Genomic DNA, 23,596 nt, shown 5'->3' on the forward strand with positions numbered 1-23,596 from the left:
GAGCCAAGTTAAGAAATCGATCAAGGTCTGTCCATTTAGCCAAACCCCATCAAATTCAGGTAATAACAGTACGTGCACAGGGAAAGGATTTCCAACCCCAGGCCCCATGATGGGCGGGAGGAGAGAGAGAGGGGATGGGGGTTGGAGTTTGAGAAAAACGACTCAGGAAAGTAGGGAGAGTTATACTTAGGCTTAGCACATGCGCATAACCATTGATGAAGTACTCATAAGTTTTCTGAAATATCCCCAAAAAAGTCTCAATTGTAAAAACACCCTCAAGGAGTGCAAAAGGGAAGGCGATCTTTCATGAGGAGACTGGAATCCAAAAGTATCCTTCTACTCCTGCAAGAACAGAAGTATGGCATTAATACCAGAGCCCATACCATAAATTAGCAAAAAAATTCCAGTTGCTTGATCATTCGGCTGAAATGACAACAATCATATACAACCACTGCCACCAATATGGTATTTGATCCCCAAACCTACTGGACTGTGCATCTGGTGAGGAATGAAGGCAGCCACATACACTACAACTCTCTCCCATCGGTCAAATACATGTGCATGTGTTTCTGTTTCTGTGTAAGATGTAGATCCAATAATGTAACACTGTCCTTGGCCATCTCATTATTTTCAAGGAAATCAGGTAAAACGAAGATTATCTTTATGTATAGTAACATACCTACAATAATTTTTTTCATGTAAAGAGAAAAGGATCTCATGTGTGTATGTGCAAAATATTGAAGACTCGGTCTGAAATGCCAGAAAAAATAAAGGCTTAAAAGTGCTTTACACATGCACACCCCACAAGCGTCATTAAAATGTCAAAAGAATTTTACAGGGATAAGAGGAAGGGAGGGGAAACATAAGGAGGCATATCATCTCTTCAAAATTTTATAAGAAGCCCATTTACCACTTAAAAAGGAATCAGTTCCTAGGTCAATTCTAAGGATCCAACCTTGGCAATCAAAAAAAGGATCCAAGATGACTACACCGATTTTTTTTTTTTTTTTTGATTGGTTGACTACACCAACTCTTTAGTATCCTTCACATCACGGGAAATTTAGAGAAAATCGAGTTATCCCTGACTGGCTAAGTCCACCAATTGAAGAAAAAACGATACAAACAAAATTCATGCAACCAGCGTCCTTCAAAAACTTTATCATAAAAGACAATATGAGGGATGCTTTTCGTGCACCATCCATCTGGATTAGCACAGAAGCCAAACACTAGGGAAGAGCGATAAAATGTCTATTGGGAGAGCTGACTCTTGCACATGCACAGGCACACACACACATCTATATACATACATACATGCATACGTGTATAATATACTATATATATATAGGTATAGGTATGCATGTAATTATGTATATAGTAAAGATTACATATCAAACAATCAAAAAGCCACAGGATAAAGTCACACCTGTTCCATGGGTGCAGGTTCATCATTCCTTTGTTCCTCCATATCATTTGGCTTACCATCAGCCTCATTCTGGATATTGGAGACCATATTCTCATCCTTTTGTTTGACAACATTTGCCCCGGTATCCTCATCCAAAGTTTTCAAATCTGCAGGAAGCTTACCTGACTTCAATGCCTGCTCATCCAAACCAAGTTAAAAGCAATATGTTACTGCTAAGCACAAAAAGAAGACGAAGATTCAAAATTAAAAAGTAACTCTCAATAATCAAGGAAAAAAAAAGGACCTTTTCAAGTCTTGCGACCTCTTCAAGAGTCTGGGAATTCACAATGGCAGCCTGCATATCGGTGAACCATATGAAACATTAGCAAATCTAAATTATAATCCTAAAAATGCATCTGGTGATGCAAAGAAAGTCAACAGACATTATATGAAAAGACTAGCAGAGACTTCTTTTATTATTGTGTAAATATGAAATGAATAGACACCCCATATTATTTCAGCATGACATGAAAGAAAATTTTCCCTTGCACACCACACAAAGGGCAAATAATGACTGCATAGAATACTTTTAGCATTAGAGACTAGACCTTGCATAACCTTAGTCAACTTTGAATCAATTTCAAACTAAACCCTCTATAAAATACCCATCTCTACATCCAAACACTTTTTTTTTTTTTAGATAAGTAATTGTTGTATATATCAAAATGCCAAGGGGACGCAACCCTAATACACAAGAAGCATATAAAGAGAGTGCCAAGAAACACCCAAAAAAGCCCTAAACTCCCAAGGAGCACAAGAGACCCAAAAGGGAAGCCAAGGCTCACCCACAAACCCACTAGAACCCGCCCAAAAAAACCCACAATAAACCCCACAAGCTAACCCACAAGAAACCCCACAAAACCCACGGGGACTACAGCGTAATAGTCTTGCCCTTAGTCCTAGACCACATGACCGTTATGCTAAGATCCTCTTTCACCTCATTCAGCCACGCAACCTTTCGAACCTCCTCCTCATCGCCCTCCAACAGCCCTGCCTCCCGTGCAACCTTATTTTCCCAATGAAAATCATCTTCCATGTTCATCAAGAGCTCCAAACGATCTTCGTCCTTTAACTCTTCATAGTCCTTGGGATTTGGTCAGACCATAAACCATAGTTTTGGAGTCAGAGGAGCACAACCCAGTTGTACTATTAGACCCCTGCGAACTGGAATCCAAAGCAAACCCATCCAACCCAAGACGAGAACCTGACTCATACAAAAAAGATGGAGAATTTTGAATCTTCCGGGAAGGTTGATCGGAAACATACTCCGAAGAATGAATTGCTCAGGCAGGCGTCCTCATCGAATCAGAAGCCTTCGGCAACCAAAAACCCACCTTCGGAATTTGATCCAGAAGCAGATCCGGACCGGTACCGGAACCCACAGAGACCACCGGCAACTCGGTATTAGAAACCACCGCTGGCCTAGGAAGCACCATCACAGGGTCAGAAAGTGACGACGTTGCAGTCCCAGGGAGAACCTCAGAAGATGAAGGGATCACCGGAGAAGTCACCTGCGTTGCAGACCCAGAACCCGTTGGCGTTTCAAACCCAAGACCCGCCGGCATTTCAAACCTAGAAGCCACCGGCGTTGTAGACCCTGAACCCAACCCTGTAGAACTCACCAGCATAGACACTGCATGCTGACCCGAAGGACACCTAGATGGCAGCTCCAAATATGCTTCCTTGACCAACGAAATCAACGGAGTAATCACCGAAAACACCATCAGCTCCTGGAGTGGTCATCGGAATATTCACCAGCGTCGTCGAAACAAGCTCCCCCAAAGAAGGCTTCGAGTGGGTAGACCCAGGACTTGCAACAGAACCCATAAGCGAACTTACGTCCAACTCTCAGCCTAAACCCAATAAGAAGTTTGGGCTTCAGGCCCATCCTGGAAAAAACCTGGTCCAGGACCAACCCAATCTTCTCAAGAAACTTCTTCCAAAGACGAGAAACCCTAGCGCCCTTCGTCCAAGGATAGCCACCACCCCTATGACCAGAGCGCCCTTCGTCGCAGAGCGGACCAGACTGACTGCCTCCGCCCATCTCAAGCTCAAAACAATTCACCAGCGAACTTACCTCCCCACCGCCAACCGGCTCGGACCGAGACACCGTAGGGAACAAGTCCAAATGGCAATTAGACAGCGGCTGCTGTTTTGAACTACTCGACGCCCGACGTCGAGGAGGCCACAACTGTGTAAGAACGATCTGAACACAAGACACCCCCCCCCCCAACCCCCCGCAGAGTGAACATCATGGACCAGCGGCCTCTCCTCTGCTGCTAGGAAAACCAATATCTTCCGCAACTCACCCACGATTCGACGCTAACCCCCTCCTTCACGGCACTTAGGGAAACAAATCCCTCCTCTCCACCCACCCTCAGCAAATATAGCGGCCACTAAGAAACGGCCTGCCTTGTTGCAACCCTTATGAACCTTCAAGGCCTTCCCCTTCTCCCTATAGGATTTGGCGAACTCCTCCTCCCCTGGAGATAGCAACGCAACTCCACCGTGTCTGCCAGCCAACCCGAGCATTGGAGACTCATATATAAGGAACCAACAAACCCTTTTCTCCTTTCCTCCAAACGCAGCCCTGACTCTGCATTCGCTGAAAAGGAAAAAGATTTAGCTTCCACAATAAATCGTTGCTCCATCCTAACCAAACCAAGCGCATCCCACAACTCGAAATGTGCCTACACGTACCTCCGCTAGAGATGAGAAAAAGGCGATTAAGAGTTTCTAGAGAGAGAGCGTCTTATCTTATTATTAGTTTTTTAACCAAACCAAGTGCATCCCACTACTTGAAATGCGCATGCACGCGCCTCCGCTAGAGATGAGAAAAAGACGTCTGAGAATTTCTAGAGAGAGAGCGTCTTATCTTATTATTAGTTTTTTACAAACCCTTTTCTCCTTTCCTCCAAACGCAACCCTGACTCTGCATTCGCCGAAAAGGAGAACGATTTAGCTTCCACAGTAAATCGTTGCTCCATCCTAACCAAACCAAGCACATCCCACAACTCAAACGCGCCTGCACGCGCCTTGGCTAGAGATGAGAAAAAGACGTCTGAGAATTTCTAGAGAGAGAGCGTCTTATCTTATTATTAGTTTTTTAACCAAACCAAGCGCATCCCACAACTCGAAACGCGCCTGCACGCGCCTCCGCTAGAGATGAGAAAAAGACGTATGAGAATTTCTAAAGAGACTAATTATTAGTTTTTTACAGCCACAAATGACACACACAGATATATATATATATATATATATATATATATATATATATATATATATATATATAATGAATGTCCAGCCTTTTAAAAAAAAAAAAAACAAGAAGTGAAGTACTCTTAGCTGTTGAACGGATGTTCTACCTATAGAACTAACAGATCATTAAAAAGGAGGAAGAAAGGATATAATCCAAAGTTTTACATGCTGAACATCCCAATGACTTGCGCTACAAGAGTGGTTCTGGCTGTTGACACATTTTTTTGTGTGACTGGATATTTCTTGCCTTAGGATCAAATTTATTTCTAGCTAATGACCCCGTCGAGGACCCTTACAGCCAAACATCCATCAATGGAGGTCAAAAGCCAATAGCAAATGAGAGTAGAGGGTGTAGGATCAAAAGAGGAATTCGCTTAAGCAAGAGTGTGGATGAGCAAAGTCCCTTAACCTATCAAGCAATGCATGTGCAACTACTGATTATTAGGGGCCAGTCCGCTCCTCTTTATTTAGCACAATATTATTTTGCAAGTAATTTAGTCTACTAAGACAAGATAGGACGTGGCAGAATCACTTCTAGGCAGGTGTATGGTTTCATATTACCCAAAACTAGCATTCATGGCCCATGGTCACTAAATGTAATGTTCGATGTAATTATCATAATACCTTGATAGCTATAATTTGCTCAGGTGTTGGGGCAGCCACTTTTGGAGTTTGGTGTTCCTCTGCAACTTCTGGAACATTGGGTACCTCACCTGGTGTGAAAGTCTTTGTGGATTCCTTTTTAGCCTCTTCTTCAACTTCTTTAGATGCAAATAAATTGCTTGCTTCCATTCTCTCCTATCATTTATGGTATATAAATGATTATCAAAATGAAGGCACATAATTGGCGAAGGAGATCAGAAAATGACTAACAAAGAAGGAGTATTATATCATAGTTCAATGAATGGATGAATGTTGAAGGCAAGTGACAGCAGCCATATCTTTATTTAGTTAAATTTTTTTTTCGCTGACAATCTATTCATGGATATATCAGAAATAAATGTTTAAAGAAAATAATGCAATCCAATGCCTGAAATGTACAAAAACACAATTTTGAAGCAAATATAAAATTACAATGTCTTAGTTTTTAGATTTCTATGCGCAGCAAGATCGTTGCCCAACATACATGCCTCAACAAAGATGTCAAATAATAATGTCAAATAATAATGTCAAATAATATGTGTAATGACAAGTACACAGTCGTGTTCTCTGTTCACTATGTTTTTTTTTTTTTTTTTTGATAAGTTCTCTGGTCACTATGTTGAAGTGGTTTTTTCAGATTATGATCCAATTAAGTACAAACACAAATGCGTACCATTGTCTAAAGTCTCCAGAAGTTTACCTTTAATTGTGCTCTTAAATTCTATTTTGAAAGCGGAGATTCAACTTTCAGGTAAATTGGGAACAAACGTTGGATTAATTATTTGTCAGAATTACTCAACTTCCTCAATATGAGGAGAAAACTTCTGCTGGCTCCATGGGGCCAAGATTTCAATCCAGTCCATGATAACTAGCAGTGAGCATCATTGAAACTTCAGATAATGAGAGCATAAGTAAGCAAGCTTCGGATAACGAGAGTGTAATTGAGCATGACAATTTAAGGCTAGCTTACAGTTTTAACATAGAAGAAGGAACAGCACGAGGAGAAAATCAAGAATATTAGTTTGGTGCAATAAAGGGATCTCACCTTGTTTTTCACCTTTTTGAAATCTAGAACCCGAAGCAACTTCAGTTTGTTGATCACATATAGCCTATAATTAGGTTTCTTTGTAATATTATTATCCAACAGACTAAGAAACTGCAGCTTTGGAAGGGAAGCAAGAGGATCAATTTCTACCAAGTTGACAAGCTTGTTGTTCGTAAGAACTAATGTGTGTAACTTTGGCAAGAACTCTGCAATACAACCAACATATATAATATAGTACCTGCTTAGCACAAAAAAAGCCCGGGGAAAGGGGGGAGGGGGGAGACAACCACAGGCTTGCCTAATGATGCCACATCGATAGAAGTACCGTTTGAATCTTACCTCCAATGTTAGGATTGATACGAGTAATTCTGTTCTTATTTATAAGCAAAGTACCCAGACGGTTAAGATGCGGAAAGTTTTCCAGCCTAACAATATCATTTTCAGACAAATCAATAGTGTCAAATTGGTCCTGCCAAAAACCCAACATGAAAAGTGAAAATTAGCTCATTCTGTTCATAGTTCAAGAAAAACCAAGTTGTGTGTGACCATATTGCTTGAAGCAGCTTCATAGAGCTAATATACTATTATGAGAAACCATCAACCTGTAAAGAATTGGGGAGGGATTATAATACGGGAAATTAAGACATCCGTTCAGCTTACCAACAAAAAAAAAAAAAAGCCTCCAGTTTCAAATATCGATTATAATCAACACTGAGCCAATAAAAGAAATCATCAAATATAAACTAAAAAAAATTGATTGAGCTAAGACCTCATTACTAAAGCACAAAACCATTTCTTTAGTCAAGCGCATTAAACAAGTCAAAATTTCCAGACATATGAAGGGAGAACTTGAAACTTAGAGAGGCAAAATTGCTCACCTCGGTAGCACCCAAGTTTTCGATGACTGAAATCTTGTTACCTGACTAGCAAAGGGGAAATAATTAGATAACTACCAAGAGCTGGAAGTCGCTTATTTCTCCCACCTATGTAAGTAGGAGCATTTGGACATGCTGTTTCCAGGAAAGAAAGAAAGAATGAAAGATTAGGGTTTCAAGAGTAGGAAAGGGACAGAGAGGGATACCTCGAAGATCTAACTCTCGCTCCCTGACAGCATTGAAAAAATGAGGGCTTTTCCAAATCAACTCGGCAGTGAGTCTCACCATCTCTTTCTATCCCAAATCTTTGTAACTGAACTAACACTGTATAGCAGCAGCCCTACCGGAAGGGCACAACAGACCTTAAAAATCCGTCTACCTTTTATTCCCAACTTTCAAGCGAGTCGGCCACAGGGCGGCAGGGTGCTCCGCACTACGCAGTAAGCATTCATGTCATTCTCTACGGTGTGTTTGATAAAAGGTTTTGGTAGGCTTTGGTTTCATGCCGTAGTAAAAATTAATTGAAGAAAAAATGAATAGTATTGAAGGCAAAACTTATTATCAAACGGAGCCTAAGTTGGGGTTGGGAATGTTTTACCTCGACCCGAATTAGCCTCGTTTCTGGGTCATTACTGATCCACCCTAGTTGGGTCTGCATTTTAAAATCCAACACCCAATTTAATTTATTTGAATTGAATCCTGAGAACCTCTTCGACCCAAATTAGCAGCCTTCCTGGGCCACTATTACTGATCCACCCTAGTTGGGTCTGCAACACCCAATTTATTTGAGTTGAATCCGTTCGCTTCTTATGTTGCTGTTCGTTTTGCCCAAGGAAAAAAAGAAATGCTGCTCGTTAAAAAACAAATTTTTTTATTTGTTTTCTATTCTATTGTATCCTTGTGTTATTAGTTGCATTTGCTTTTAAATTAATATTCAGAGAAACTTCACTGATGTTTCAATTACATTTCTAAAATTTAAAAAATTTACAATGTTAGATAGCAAAATTTAATAAGTTTGCAACGTGGTTTGAGTTTAAATTATACAGTAAATGAGTAATTTTATAAATTATTCTTGTGTCACTAAAAAAATAAGGTGACTTTTAAAATTATAATTTGATCAAAATTCAATAGTGTTCAATTATAAGGTCAATTATAATTTTAAGAGCTATGTCATTCTTTGAGTGACACAATAAAAATTTCTAACATTACTCGACGATAAATAGATGAAATGTCATTTATACTCTTCTAAATTTTTAAAATTATAAAATTATCCTAAATAAATATTTTAAAATTTATCACATAATTAGGGCGTTGAGTGTGTAGCTATGCCTCCGGTTTTGATTCTATGTTACCTTCATCAACCATTGGTCATTTTTTTTTTTTTTTTTAAACAATTTTTAATTATTCAATTAAGATGATGTTGAAATTTTATAAATTTTACAGGAGTATAATGAACATTTCATCCATTTACTGTATGATTTAACTTCAAACTTTAACTGAATGAGTGACATTGAAAAGTTTTTAAATTTGGTTACCCGACATTACAAATTTTTAAACTTTGAAGGTAAAACTGCAAAAACATTGAAGAATCAAGAGATAAGTGAAGTTTCCCATAAATATTTTCTTAAAAATGTTTTATTTTTACTTTTTTAATGTAAAAATAATGGTCAACAAAAGCCATTCCCCCCTCCCCCCAAAAAAAAAAGAAAAAAGAAAAAAAACACACACACACACACAAGCCAATAAGAAGAAAAATATTTTATGCTTTTTAAAACTTAAAATTGTGGACAATTGATGTTTAAGGTGAACGCAACACCGTCTCACTTTAGATTATCCCTTCTTTTATCTGGCATGATCAATAAATTTTCCTTTAATTTCACTCCCAGTTTTTTCCATTTTTTTGTTTCATTTCCAATAGTTGCTTCATTTGGTGCTTTTGTTTAGTTTAATTTTTTTCTAAGCAAATTATAAAAAGGCACAGGAGATTAAAACACCAAAAAAGATGAGTTCCTCAACAATAAATTTAAAACAAAAATATAACTAAATAATTAAAAAAGAGTAAAAAAAAAAACCCAATTATTTTTTATTTTTTATAATTTAATAAGAAAAGAGTGGGCAATAAAAAAACGAAAAAAAGTGTGAATTCCTTCGTAGCATACCCAAAACGAAAAATAATAATGCAAAATCCTTTTACTTAGGCCAATAATTACCAACCTATTGAGTTAACCTTGTTGGTCTTGTGTTTTGCTATCAAAAAAATTTAAAAAAAAAACATTTGAGAAGATTTTGGGTGTCGATGTGTATCGTTGCTTAAGGCAAGTCCACGTATAGAAGCCTTCTGGGACGAGTCTTGCTATGGGGCTGCCAAAAGGCAGCTTAGCAATAGACATATATTAAAAAAAAATTGTTTTTTTTTTTTTTTAGTTTAATTTTTATGAGTTAATATTTAATTTTTAATGCCTTTTAATGCCTCAAAATTTATTTTTAGATTTAAAACTAAAATTTAGGAGTGAAAGGTTAACTCTTTAGGGATTGTATTACCCAAAAGGAATTCCATTATCTTAAATTCGATGCTAATGCCTCAAATTTGAATTTTCTTTTAATATCGCTCATCTTCAATTTTTTTTTTTTTTTTTTTTTTCAAAATCAAAATATCTTACATTATTTAAAAAAAAAAATTTGACAACATAAGACTTTGGCAAACACTGGGATGACCCCAGGTTGCCGAAAATCTCTACTCTTCTGGAACTATTAGCCCGATCCCATATCAACGGTACAGCTACAGGTTCTACCATATGATGTGTAATTTTAGTTATTTGGTGTGAGTTTTAGAGAGCCAAACAAATGAGCCAAAAAATAATTTTAAAACTGCATTTTTTTAATTTAAAAATCCTGACCTCATCAATTTAAAATTTTGAATGAATTCAATTGTTTGGCTTCCCAATCGTTTGTTTTCCCAGTCGCTTCTCATTCGGTGAAGACGAACGGGTTGATAAAAAGAGTTGTCGAGAAAGTTTGACTTGAGTCATTCGAATCAGCACCCAGAGAAACCCCAAGGATTTGTCCAGTCGAAAAAAAAAGAGAAAAAAAGAGAAGTTATCGTATCTTGGAGTTCTAGGTTCCAGTCCATATGGGACGGAGTGTAGCAAGCATGGGTCTGTGGCTATTACTTGTCCCTTCATTGTTCCTTGGATGGGCGGCGGTGGCTAGTGCAGATCGCTTTCACGATACAAGTAGTAATAAGACTTCTTCGTCGGGAGCCTTATTTTGGTCCACTGCAAAGGAGGAGGTGGATCTGCTTCGCAACCCTCAAGCGCAGGAAGATTCCACCGAGGCCGTCGCCAACGACGACTCCGACGGCGGCTTTTCTTCGCTCGAGGGAATGTTACAGTGGGCTATTGGTAATTTTATCCGTTATTTTTCTTCCCTTTTAATTTACATCCCTAACTAATTATTTGCTCCACTGGTGTCATTTGTTAATATTCCTATTAATGATAGGGATAGGAGGTTGGTTATGCTTTCTACTTTTATATTGCCGTGAGTTCTTTTCAATAGAATCAAGACTATCCATAAAATTTGAATAAGGATACTTTTTCGCTCTCAATTTTCAGATGAGGTTCATTGAGCCGCGGCCTGTGCTATTCAGTACTCTCTCTTTATTATTTGATAAGTCCCTTCTTAGAATGTTGAATTTTATCAACGAATTGGGACGTATCATCCTGGTGGGCAGTTCCATTACGTCCTTATGCTAGATGACAGTGGTTTCATTCTCAATTCATGTTAATCAGAGATTATGATGTGGACTATAAGTATCCTTTGTTGGGTCAGAGGTCATTAGTTTCTTGACCCAAAATGATACTATATACTGCCCTCCCTGAATACATTTGAGAAGTTGGAGTTGGATGATTTTACCTGCGATATTGAAAAATGGAAAATAAATTATTGACTGTCATATGAATATTATATTGTAATTTTCAATTTGATAATGCACTAACCTTTATTTTTCTTGTGTTGAGTATATTTTCACGTCAAAACCGATTTATGGATTTGAAATGCCTTAAATAATTCATTTTTACGTTCCTTTATTTCTTTTTGTGGTAGCAATCACTCTCTGCTTTGTATAACATGGGAACAAGTTTGCAAGGGAATGGTTGTCTGGATTTCTATTACTCTGGAGCTTGCACTTTCGCTGTATTCATAAATGTTCAATAAGATATTGTATATATCTCGACTGAGTGATTTTCTCTTGTAAATGAATCAGGTCATTCAGATCCTGCAAAATTAAAGGAAACATCTCAGGCTGTCCAGCGACTATCTCATAGTGAGCTAAAACAGCGACAAATTGAACTAAAGGTGGGAACTTATTTAGGTGCTTATGGTTTGGAAATCATAAAAAATATAGTCCCTCTTGCTTTCTGCACCGCGTTCAAGAAATAATTTACCTATATTGATTGTAGCCTTTTTTTATTTAAAGAAAATAAATTGTGTAGCTTATGACCCCTTTTAGTAAACATTTATAATTTATAGGATCATCTACATGACCCTTCTGTGCCATTCTGCACCATATAGTGCAAATACAAAATGGTATTTTTTAGGTTGGTGATGGTGATGTCATTTCTCACTATCTCCTTTTCTTTCCTGTTAGTTTTGTCCTCTTGGTCCCTTCTTCTTAATTCCAGCCATTCCTTCATACTGATGCATTTCTAGATTTTTTTCACCCATCTGTGATGTTTAGTGACGTCGTGTAGAACTAAGATTGTTCTGACAGTATATGATAGTAATAGAAACTAAGAATTGAAGATTTAATTTAATATCTGACAACTCAGCTGCTGTGCTCCTGCATCATTTAGTTTTTCTTTTTTAGTTTTTTTTAGAAAATGCAGATTTTCTGATTTGGCACTGTAAATTTTATTTTTAGGTTATGAGGTGAAACACTATGTACGTGATATAATTTCCTGTGGGATTGTTATGGATGAATCAGACCTAATAATGCGTGCACATCACCTGTGTTTGTTCCTCAGCAATGTTTGTGCTTCTGTATTATGTCACGTGTGCTTACTTGTTAAGTGTGCTTGCCTGAGATAACTATATATGTATTTTGCTCACACAGGAACTGATGGAAAAGTTAAAAATGCCATCGGATGCACAGTTGATGCAAATTGCAATAGCTGACTTGAATAATTCCTCTCTGTCTTTGGAAGATCGCCAACGTGCCCTACGGGAGCTTCTAGTGCTTGTTGAGCCAATAGATAATGCAAATGGTACGTGTAAATATTTTACTTTTCATAGAGCTGCAATCTTTGCTGGAAGATGTGCACCACTACATTCCTTGGTGCTGACGTTGTGAACTCGGGTGATTCTGTGTATTTCTTCCATTTGAATGTTAAAAGGATATGTTCATTCCAGAATAAGAAGAAACATGGAAAGAAAAAGAAAGCCTAGATTCATTTAATTTTTCTCAAGAGGATATGGATGGACCTAACCGAAGGGGGGAAAAAAAGATATGGGCATTGAGGAGAGGTGTCATTTGAGCTTAAGCTCATTGTCTTGTTGCAGAAATATAGGTAACTGGTCAGTTTCTAAGGACAACCATGGTCCCTACTTTATTGTTAAAGGACAAAAGATATTGTACAATGCGGTTTCAAAATCTAGCCATGTGGGCTGCAGTTTGAAAGGCACACTGATCCTTTAGCAGGCTTGTCAAAACAATGGCATTGTTGGACCTAGAATAGTTGGGTAGCTTGGTAAGCAAATCCTATGTGGTGCGAATAAGATTCGGACTGCTAGGTTGTTCATATTTTATTTTATTTTATTTTTCTCATGGGTCAGTGTTGACAAAAAGTATTGTTGTTATCCATATGTGAGCTAAGTAGGGGCCTTCTAATGTTTTTTATTTTATTTTTTTAATTGTTATAAATTTTTATTTTCAGTCACAGCATTAATACCTACCTTCATATCTTTTATCATTTTTTTTTCATATTTGAGAAACCAGTAGGAAGCGTTTGAAAATTTCACTTGCCAAACCCTTGTGGTTCAGTTGTTGATTTGATTGATTTTTTTTTTTTTTTTTTTTCTCTTTTGAGTTTGAACCTGAAAATTTGTTGCTGACGTAGTTAGTCTTGTGTTTGTCAGATTTGAACAAACTTGGGGGCCTTGCCGTGGTTATAGAAGAACTTAATCACCCTGAGCCTGATATAAGGATGGTTGCTGCATGGATTCTTGGGAAAGCCAGTCAGAATAATCCTGTTGCTCAGAGGCAGGTATGAAATGTTTCCTTTCAGAACCTTTTGAGATGCAAAACGTTCATGTTTTATATATTGTTTTCTCCTGCAATGTTGTCCATAAGAGTAACACTATACTTGACGCACATTTATTATATCCATGCCATACCGGCTAACATGATGTGTTTCAAATGGTTTATACTTGTATTTTTTTAAGCGGTTGACATTGTAAGTTACTTAAAACATGCTATGTCAACCATTGTAACATGAGAGTGATAAATGAGTGTTAAGAGTAATATTATTCATAGTTTAATCTATCAGCTGAGCTCAGTGGAGGATTTGCTTTCATGCAATTAAGTTATGTGCTTAATATTATCTAATTTACAAATCTGCAAGTTTTTCAGGTCCTGGAACTTGGAGCATTGTCAAAGCTAATGAAGATGGTAAAATCTAGTTCCATCGAAGAAGCCATCAAAGCATTATATGCTGTTTCAGCTCTGATCAGAAGCAATTTAACCGGTCAGGAATTGTTTTATGCAGAAGCTGGAGATATTATGCTTCAGGTTACCTACATTAGAATGAGAAAAAGATATGAGCTTATTCATATAGCACTGATGATTGCGACTGACAGTTACTGTTTGGTAGGACATTCTGAGCAATTCAAGCATTGATATCAGATTGCGCAGGAAAGCTGTGTTTCTCGTGGGTGATCTGACAGAGTGTCAATTAGAAAATGTGGACAAAGCTGAGCTGCCTTTTTTCAGCAATCGCTTTTTCTTGAAGTCTGTGGTCGATCTAATGGCATCAGATGATCTTGATCTACAGGAGAAGGTGGTTGACTATTTATCTTCTTTAGGAGACACTACGTTTTCAAATGTCGGCTAATATTTGGATGACTAATTCTTGGAATGTTCCGCATGTGCACACACTTTGCTGATGAAATGAGGAATCGTGATGATGAGTTCAATTTATTTTAGCCAGGTCTGTAGTTTTGTTCTAACCTATCTTGTGCTGCTGTTGAGATGTAATGCAGGCACTTGTTGCGATTAAGAATCTTCTGCAACTCAGGACGCCTGAACCTCTGGTTTTCAAGGACTTTTGTGGTTTGGATGGTGCATTAGAGAGAACAAGGCAGCAACTCCAAAATTTGATGGCAGACGAATATCTCAAAGATTACGCGGTGGATGTGGAAAGCCTCCGCAGTGAAGTGGAACTGATTTTCCATAGAAAGATGGGAAAGGTATTAACTACAACTTACTTGGTTGATGTAATTTGTTGAACTTTCATGTAATTTGAACTTTGTAAGTGACAGGTAATACGAGTTCCAACATGATGTTACAAGCGTCCTTCACCAACCTATGGTTGCCATCTGGCTGCTATGCTGATAATTCATGGATCTATCAAGTCATTTTCATACGGGATTTCTACTAAAGATAAGAGCTATGTGCCCTTGTTTTTGTGGGTGCGGGGAAGTTGTTCTTGGTATAGTAGGTTTAGACTGACCTGTGAATCTTTTTGGTTTTATAGATGGAAAAGAAGAAAACTCATGGAAGGAATTGATTAATGTATAATTATCTATTTTATATATTTACGATTTTAGATGACGCTTGGGGTGGCCACGAGCCATCCCGGATGGAAGGAATTGATTAATGTCATTGGCTGTTTTATATATTTATGATTTTAGATAACACTTGGGGTGGCTGTGGTCAACCTTGGAGGCTTCCAGGGCGGCCGCTGCCACCCTCGATGCAATCGAATGTGGTCAGGCTGCCCCAAATGCATTGGGGGTTGCACTACTCCTTGTTTCTATAATGGCCAGCCAGCCACCCTTTGCATTTCAATGAAATAGGTTATATACATATAAAGTTGTCTATTTCTTTAGGAGTAATTACTCATCTAATTTTTTTAGAGGGATATGTATTCCTCATTGTAAGGGATTCGGCTTGCATGCGGTAGTTTTCACTACCGCATGCTTTCTGTAGCCCAAAACAACCACGTTTTGAGCAATAAAAAAATAGTTCTTTTGTTTTTAAAAAGAAATAATATAAAATCCATTAAAAAAAATCAAAATGAAAATCAAAGGGTGGCCGGTCTAGGGGTGGACGAACCACCCTCATGGCCGACCACTCCCAAAAGGCAAAAAAAAGAAAAAGGGTTTGGGTTTTAGGGGTGGCCGGTGGCTGAAATCACCCTAGGCCCTTAGGGGTGGTCTGGCCACCTTGAAAACCCAAACCTTTTTGTTTTGTTTTGTTTTTGTTTTTGTTTTTGTTTTTTTTTTTTTTGGTTTTGGCCACCCCCCCAAAGGCCATGGGGGTGGTTTGGCCATCTCCAGACCAGCCATGGAGCTACCCCCTTTGGCAAAAAATGGGGTGGTTAGCCATCTCCCTTTTTATTTTTTATTTTTTTTGGTTTTGTTTAGTTTTAGTTTTATTATTGTTCTATTATACCTTAAAACAATTTTGTATTATTATCGTATATTAAATTTTCGACATCCAAAACGATATGACTTATTATTGTGAGGGATAAGTTTTCCAATTGCGGGGTGGTAAATCATAGTAAATGGTAAAAAAAGTGAAGAGTGAAACTAACCTCGGTCCAGCTAAATTGAAGCTCACATCGTCATGGCGGCCCACCCACTCGACTAGTCATGACTTACAAGGCTATAAAGTAGATGATAAAGCCCCCTCCCTTTTTTTTTCTTCAGTGTACGTCCTAAATTGCTTTATATATATTTTTTTAAATATGAGATTCTCATATTCTAAAATTTGAACAATTTATTTCCATTAACAGTTTAAACAAATGCATGAGTTTATGAATTTTATCTCAATAATTCACACATTTATTTAAACTATTAAATAAAATAAAGTGTAAATATATTATAAGTCCTTGAGTCAACTTGCCAAAACTAAAAAAATCTCTAAGCCTTTTTTTTTTTTTTTTTTTTTTTTTCTTGACTTTTTACTCCTTGGATTAATCAAATTGCCAATAACATTCCTGTCATCAAAATTGTATAACCATCGTTAATCTCAATCAAAACACTTTGTTTTGCCGCATCAACATAATAATGTTTTATTAATTTAATTTAAAAATTGAATATTAAAAAGAAAATTGAAGGGGTAGCTAGCGTTGGGGTTGTCGCCCCCCAACCCCCATGGGGGTGGGCAAGGGGTGGTTTGCTCACCCTTGGGGTGGCTTCCGGCCACCCCTAAGGCTTAGGGGTGGCCCCAAACCACCTAAAATTGGCTAGCGGCTACCCCATGGGTAGTTGGGGGGTGGCCTGCAAACCCCATTGGGGTTAGGGGTTGGCCAGGGGTGGCAGTCCCACCACTGGCCACCCCTTCAAATTTTTTTTAATATTTAATTTTTAAATTAAATTAATAAAGATTAGGAATATAAGGGATCAGAAGTCTAGTAAAAGTAGGTGTGCTGATCAGAAGCGCGGTTGTTGTGCCCGTGTTTCTAAAGTATTTTAGGAATATAATAATCGAAAGGGTGAATTATTTTATTTAATATCATTTGAATTGGTAATTCATCTACAAGTCTGCTTCTATTCCCGTCTACTTTTTATTTGATTCAGAAAGCAAAAGCCGGAATTAGAGGATCTTTGAGGGTGTGGGGCTAAAAATGGCTGTGCAAAGCATTACGAATCCTTTCCTTACGAAATCAGTGTTGCCGGCGATCTCCTCCTCGTTTTCTTCAACACGCAACAACAGTAATGAGTTGGGAGTTGCTAAAGTTGGGGCGCAGGGGAGGGGGATTAACAGGGGAGGCCGTACGGATGCTCTGGGGCTTGTTGTATGTGCTTTGGACCGTAGCAATGGGAGCAAAAGCGGCGGCAACGATGGGGCTAAGAAGGGAGGCGTGCCGAATTCGAATTATGTGGTGCCGCTGGACAAGTCATTTACCCCAACAAACTCATCCTGCATCACTCGCCCTCTGGTTGAGATTCTCCGAGACCTTAACAAGAGAATCCCCGACAATATCATCGAGACTACTCCTACTCCACCTCATAATGACAACACTGCGGCCACCACCTTCATCCCCTGGTAATTCCACTCATTTTAGATTACTAGAATTATCATTTCTCCGTCCCCCCAATAATTTAGCAAATAATAATAGATATCAGTCTCTTGATGGTTGATCTGATACAATTTTTTGGTGATCTGATGATGCCCGTCTGTAGGTATCATGCCAATCGGATGTTGAGCTTCTACGCCCCTGGTCTGTCTATTTCGTCCTTACCTTTCTTTACCAACTAATTTTATTTCGCGTATCTACATATATTTGCAGCAATCTTCAACAAGTCTTCGACCATCATATGAATTTTTACCTTGTATTAATCTTTCTCACTCTACACCCTTTGATTCTTGAGCAACCCCACTACCTTCTGAATCTCCTTAAAGTTGCGTAATTATGTACTAGACAGCGCTCGGCGCCGTTAAATTTCATTTTCTGGCAAGTTGCATTTAATGAAAAAAATAATATGGCCTCCCAAATTCATCCTTATGGCTTTTCATCCGGGAAACGGTGCCACTACTGTGAGATTTATTCAGAGTTTCTAGAACTTATCATGCTATTTAAGATTTGTTAGTGGAGAAATGCCACCCATATTTCACGTGTTCACTCTCAAACGTGGTAGTAAAAATTACCATTGGATGCTACTCATACTTTCACTTGTTATTTCATCCAATGGTGATTTATACCATCACGTTAGAGAGTGAGCACCTGAGAGTGAATACTTGGGAGTATGTGTAGCACTCATCTCCTTATTTTGATGTAGGTTGCAACTAGTTTACTAGCTTATAATCCATAGAAACACAATTTGGTGTTCTTGACTATTTTTAGATACATGTATTTCTAAATCTTCTTAGCTGTTAACACCTTTTTGGCAGGATGGTGTGGAGAGATACGTGATGTTATATTTTCTGACAATGGAAGTGTGACTGTGGTTTATCGTGTCACCATTCGGGGATCTGATGGAGAGGTGTGATTTTATCTCTAGTAATCTATGTATTCTGCATATGGCTACTAGTAAACAAAACTAAGAATACATTCATATCTGACATACTCATATCTCTAAACGTTTGCTTATTTTTTATTTGTCTGTCTCAAAACTATTGCTTCCTTCACTGCTATTTTATCTTGTATCATAGATGCCATTAGAAATCAAACCTGCCTAGTTACGTCCAAAGTTTTTGTTTATGATGTTTGTTTGAGACAATAATTAAATTAAGTTGTTGTACCCGCACAAAATACAATTCTCGAGTGATTTCATGTCACTTTTCTGTTTAAAAGACCGGGTTTATGAGAAAGAGCAGTAAGTATCAGTCACATACTTGGCTTGATCATCTCCATTCTTCAGTCTTTTCTTGGTATATATAAAATATATTTTAAAGAGAAGGGTAAAGCCAAGTGCATGGCAATTGGGAAGTATAAGAAACGAAAAATATCAATATGGGGTTTGAAGTTTGAACCTACGTGATAAGAAGCATGGTTGGGAAGCTAGAGTAGACCGTTAGGCTTGTAGGGGATGTATACTGGAAAAGTGATACACAATTGCCAAGGAAAACGTGTAGGTGAATCACCAAAGAGAGGGTAGAAAATTAGAGATTTGAGTTATCTTCAAATATGTATAATCAACTAAGAATCTGCTAGCAAGATATTTTTAGGGGGTTGTTAATTGGAACTTCTGGGGCCTTGTTTTAGAGAAAGTTCAAATCGAAATATGGTCATGTTTAGGATTTTAAGTGGGTGCCATTTAGATCTGCTAATTCTAGAGTGAAGTTAGTGTTGTACATTGAGAAGGTATTGCCCTACTTTGCTGGGAAGCTTTAGTGGTATTGTAGTTGTTTGAAATGGGATGGTGGTAGCTAATAGGGAGGTTTTTATTGTCTTTAAGAATCAATGGAATCATGTAAGCCCTTCACGATTCATTTTTTATAGCTTATTTGGCTATTTAAGGGATTAAATGCTATAGTTCTTTCGTTGTAACATGATTACAGCTTTCAAATTGGCTGTTGCTACTTAATCAGTCTTATTGACTCCTGTTCTATTAAGAGAGTTGGTCTTGCTTCTTTATAATTTAGTGGTCTTCTTCTTGAGATTTTCCTTCAACATAAGAAGAAGTATCTTTCAGTCATGATTAAATATCATACTTCTGTTATGTAGTAAGTTTTGGTATGAATATGTTCTCAATTTTGATTGTGGTTGACAAGGTCTTTTAGGGCCATGTGCTATGTCGGATCCAAGGCTCCAAGCCATCAGCTAAATAGCAAGTTGTTGACCTTGTTTAGCGGTTATTGTTTGGACGGGTATTTCAATGTAATAATTTTCATTCATGCGAAACTAGGGGATCCCTTTGATGCAAGAGTTATGAGATGATTCAAAAATTCGTCTTCGGTGAGAGGGGATGGTGGCAGTGTGTGGTGCAAAGGAGTAGTGGAGGTGGTAGTAGTAGTTTGAAAAAGTGGGGGTAAAAGAGAGGGGAGGAAGGCACAAGCTTGGTCCAAAAAATGATTTATACCTCAACAAAGCATGAGCCATTTTCTATCTCTTTAGCTCTGGATTACAGGAATAAATTTGGTTGAATGAGGTCTGGGTGGGTTTTCGGATAACAATTGGATCCTCTGTATTACAGCGGCTGCTAGCATAGAGTTGGCCTATGCTTAATTTTTTCAGATCACTTTTTGTTGATGCTGGATTGTGGTGTAGAGAGCCGGGGCAGTAGGTGTTTCAAGTTTGAGAACATGTGGCTGTAATAAGAGGGTTTTGATGAGCAAGTAAAAAGTTGGTGGGGGTCCTATAATTATTAGGGTTCTCCTAGTTATGTGTTAGCACAAAAATTGAAAGATTTGAAGAAATGGAATGAGGAGGCCTTTGGCAATGTAGGGAAGCGGAAGAAGGAGAAGGCAGAGGGTCTTTATGAGCTGGATATGTTTGTAGGGAAAAGATCATTAACTGAAGATAAAAGGTTGAAGAAGGAAGATATTTCTAGAGAGTTGGAGATAAATATTATTCTTGAAGAAGTGAGTTGGAGACAGAAGTCAATGGCCATTTGGTTGAGAGAGGGAGATAATAATACTTTGGCAAATTCTGCATAGAAGAACTAACTCAACGGAGTCTCTAGTTGTAAATGGGAACATGAGGTTTGCTTCTGTAGCAATAAAGGAACATATTGTGAACTTTTATAAACAATTATATTCTGAACAATATATTTGGAGAACAAAGTTGGATGGCCTTTCGTTCCTTTCAATTCATGTGGAGGAAAGTGAATTTGAGGAGAGTAAAGTGTTAGAGGTGATGAGAAATTTCAATGGTGATAAAGCTCTAGGACTTGACGGGTTTTCTATGGCTTTTTTCCAAAAGTGTTAGGAAGTATAAAAGTGGACATTATGTTAGTTTTCAAGGAGTTTCATAGTGAAGAGAAGTTCGAGAAGAGTTTTAATACTACTTTTGTGTCTCTTATCCTGAAGAAAGCTGGGGCGGTGGAAATAAAAGATTTTTGTCATATTTGCTTAGTGGATGGTGTCTATAAAATTATTTCTAAGGTCCTGGTGAATAGGTTGAAATTGGTATTGGGAAAGATTGTCTCATGTTCTTAGAATGTGTTTATCAGAAGTAGACAAATTTTGGATTTTGTCTTCGTGGCGAATGAATGTCCAGATTGTTGGATCGATTTGGGAAACTGGGAGTATTGTGTAAATTGGATTTGGAGAAGGGCTATGATTATGTTAACTTAGAGTTTTTGTTATACTTGTTGAAGAGATATGACTTTGGGGAGAGATGGCGGGTTTAGATAGAGCATTGCATAGCATAACTACGGTGCGGTTTTCCATTCTCATTAATGAGTCTCCATATGGTTTCTTTAGTAGCTTGCGTAGATTAAGAGAGGGAGGTATGTTGTCTCCTTTATTGTTTGTGGTTGTTATGGAAGCATTAAGTAGGATGATGTCTGCTACAGTGAACAATGGGCTCTTATTTGGATTTTTGGTAGAATCGAGGAATCATGAGATGATAGTGTCGCATTTGTTGTTTGCAGATAATACTTTGATTTTTTGTGAGGCTAATTGTGAAAAACATTGTAACTTGTGGTGTCTATTCTTATGTTTTGAAGCGGTGTCGGGTTGAAGATAAATTTTTCAAGTTAGAGATAGTTCTTGTAGGCAATGTGGGTGATATAGAGGGTTTGGCTAGCATTCTTAGGTGTAGAAGCCATTAGGTGTAGAGTGGCTTCTTTGTTAAGTAGATGGAACATCGATTGGCGGGTTGGAAAAGGCTTTAACTATCTAAGGGAGGAAATTATGCACGAATGACAATAATGTCTTGGGCTCTTATGGTCCTATTGTGGCTCCTCTCTTACGGATGTGTTAAAAATATTAAGAAATAGGGCTATATGGTCGATAGGAAGAGAGGAATGAAATTTGGGAATATTAAAAATAATATTTTTCTTATTTTTTAGTGGGGTGAGATGAAATTGATCATACTACAATTAAGAAATATTAAAAGAAAAAGAAAATGATTGGGGAGAAAAGGGGAAGCAACCCCACTACACTAGAATATACAGTAGAAGACCATTGAAGCTAGCCTAATGACCATTTATATCCACAGCTTTATTTTCTCTTATCTAAGTTTACATTCCCTAATTAGTTTTAGGATTTTTGCTTTTTTGGTGCTGTAGGTCTCTATGTTGGGGGGGTGTGGCGGTATATTTATTGGGATTTAAGTAGGCCTAGTTTGAAGGCACATGAAAAAAAAGGTATGCCCAAGGCTTCGTTCATTTTATGTGAAGTTAAGCAGCAGAAGAGTTGTTTCAGTGGTTTTAATATAGGTATCTGAGAAACACGTCCCTAAAAATATGTATTTAAGTTTCAAACTGGGATTGACTACTTATTTATTTATTTATTTTGATAAGTTGGGATTGACTACTTATTACCATGAATGTACTTCACAGAGATACGGGTCATGAGATTAAAGTCATATCCAACAATGATTCTGTTTTCTTTCCGCTTAGTATTTGGGGCTGCTGGATTAAAATTGATGGGAACACCATTTCTAGTGACTACTCTGGGACACATAATGACAAACCTTGCCTGAGAACTCTTAGTTATAGGTATGTTAGTCTTTGAGTGGAAATTAGTCGACAACAATTAATTAAAGAGGAAAAAAGTATGTTAGTCTGTAGTCTTATTTTGGTTTTGCATTTTCTATTGCCTAGAAGTTGCATTAATTAACTCATATTTGCTTCAGGGAGACTCGCCCCTTCATTGCGTAGCCCAATAACCAAAAATAAAAATTCATATATGCTTCATTAGTTCTGATGTTTACTTTTTATTTGACACACTGATACAGGCTCACCGTGAGTCAACTGGGACAGTATCTCCCAGTGATGGCCACATTGTGGACCCAGTTGCTGCAGCAGAGGAAATAGCTTTCTGTAGAGCATGTGCTCGGTTTGGCCTTGGCTTGTATCTCTATCACAGAGAATAGGTGCAACACAGCAAGGAGGTTGACCTTCCAATAATTTGTCAAGTTTTTGTTCAGTTTGTTGAGAATTTGATAGCATGGAATACGATCTGCCCTTGCAGTTGATGTAAATACATCTAATAGATGCAAAGAGGACATCTAGAATTTGCAGATTATCCAGTTTGGATTGTGGAACTAAGCTGTAGACATTTGTATGGTAAACTGAGTTTTTAAATTGCTTATAAATAGGACATAATTTCATAAATGCACGTCCATTTAACATATTTGTTTAGAGAGAATGACACATTCTGCCATAGTCCTTTCTAATTGCCTCTTAGATCAATGGATGATGCAGCAAACACTTACTGATTCATGTCATGAATATCTGGTGATTTCCTCAAAGGATCGATATGCCCATTCACCTTGCATTGGATGGCCTGACGCATATATATCTGCTTGAAGGATTGAAGCCTGACCGGGAATAGAACCATGCCATAAATGGTAGGCATGGTTCATACCATGGTAGAACCATGCCTACAATTGTAGATTCATATAACGCCTACCATAGTAATTCATATGACTCCGCAGGAAATATACTAGCTACGATTTAAAATGTTACAGGGTAACTATA

General features: G+C 37.8%; 3 protein-coding genes across 3 annotated transcripts; 2 read left to right on the forward strand and 1 right to left on the reverse strand.

Annotated features, from left to right (window-relative positions):
- Positions 1–8: 8 nt before the first annotated feature.
- U2A' (U2 small nuclear ribonucleoprotein A) lies at positions 9–7,800 on the reverse strand. The gene is made up of 8 exons (XM_059592166.2): positions 7,489–7,800; positions 7,286–7,326; positions 6,747–6,876; positions 6,408–6,613; positions 5,345–5,518; positions 1,707–1,757; positions 1,424–1,597; positions 9–342 (listed from the first exon to the last, which is right to left on the reverse strand). The coding sequence occupies exons 1-8, from the start codon at positions 7,568–7,570 to the stop codon at positions 337–339; spliced, it is 864 nt and encodes a 287-aa protein (XP_059448149.2). The 5' UTR covers positions 7,571–7,800; the 3' UTR covers positions 9–336.
- Positions 7,801–10,213: 2,413 nt separating this feature from the next.
- LOC132177827 (ARM repeat superfamily protein) lies at positions 10,214–15,191 on the forward strand. Its single transcript, XM_059590293.2, has 8 exons — positions 10,214–10,683; positions 11,544–11,635; positions 12,393–12,543; positions 13,415–13,542; positions 13,908–14,066; positions 14,149–14,334; positions 14,537–14,743; positions 14,816–15,191. The coding sequence occupies exons 1-8, from the start codon at positions 10,413–10,415 to the stop codon at positions 14,834–14,836; spliced, it is 1,215 nt and encodes a 404-aa protein (XP_059446276.2). The 5' UTR covers positions 10,214–10,412; the 3' UTR covers positions 14,837–15,191.
- A 1,733-nt stretch (positions 15,192–16,924) lies between these two features.
- On the forward strand, positions 16,925–23,230 carry RAD52-2 (cobalt ion-binding protein). The gene is made up of 4 exons (XM_059591740.2): positions 16,925–17,549; positions 17,687–17,724; positions 18,396–18,487; positions 22,852–23,230. The coding sequence occupies exons 1-4, from the start codon at positions 17,128–17,130 to the stop codon at positions 22,987–22,989; spliced, it is 690 nt and encodes a 229-aa protein (XP_059447723.1). The 5' UTR covers positions 16,925–17,127; the 3' UTR covers positions 22,990–23,230.
- The last annotated feature ends 366 nt before the right edge of the window (positions 23,231–23,596 follow it).

Source organism: Corylus avellana, chromosome 4 (genome assembly GCF_965113065.1).
Source record: "Corylus avellana chromosome 4, dhCorAvel1.hap1.2, whole genome shotgun sequence".
Lineage (NCBI taxonomy): Eukaryota > Viridiplantae > Streptophyta > Magnoliopsida > Fagales > Betulaceae > Corylus > Corylus avellana.

What these genes read in the sequence shown, in the direction of transcription:
- RAD52-2 (XM_059591740.2), top strand. Translation starts at nt 17,128, where the DNA reads ATGGCTGTGCAAAGCATTACGAATCCTTTCCTTACGAAATCAGTGTTG. An exon ending in GCCACCACCTTCATCCCCTG is followed by an intron (nt 17,550 to 17,686) that starts GTAATTCCACTC and finishes GCCCGTCTGTAG; the next exon opens with GTATCATGCCAATCGGATGT. An exon ending in GTTGAGCTTCTACGCCCCTG is followed by an intron (nt 17,725 to 18,395) that starts GTCTGTCTATTT and finishes CCTTTTTGGCAG; the next exon opens with GATGGTGTGGAGAGATACGT.
- LOC132177827 (XM_059590293.2), top strand. Translation starts at nt 10,413, where the DNA reads ATGGGACGGAGTGTAGCAAGCATGGGTCTGTGGCTATTACTTGTCCCT. An exon ending in GCCAATAGATAATGCAAATG is followed by an intron (nt 12,544 to 13,414) that starts GTACGTGTAAAT and finishes TGTGTTTGTCAG; the next exon opens with ATTTGAACAAACTTGGGGGC. An exon ending in TCCATAGAAAGATGGGAAAG is followed by an intron (nt 14,744 to 14,815) that starts GTATTAACTACA and finishes TGTAAGTGACAG; the next exon opens with GTAATACGAGTTCCAACATG.
- U2A' (XM_059592166.2), bottom strand. Translation starts at nt 7,570, where the DNA reads ATGGTGAGACTCACTGCCGAGTTGATTTGGAAAAGCCCTCATTTTTTC. An exon ending in TCAAAAAGGTGAAAAACAAG is followed by an intron (nt 5,519 to 6,407) that starts GTGAGATCCCTT and finishes CATAAATGATAG; the next exon opens with GAGAGAATGGAAGCAAGCAA. An exon ending in AGCAAATTATAGCTATCAAG is followed by an intron (nt 1,758 to 5,344) that starts GTATTATGATAA and finishes ACCGATATGCAG; the next exon opens with GCTGCCATTGTGAATTCCCA.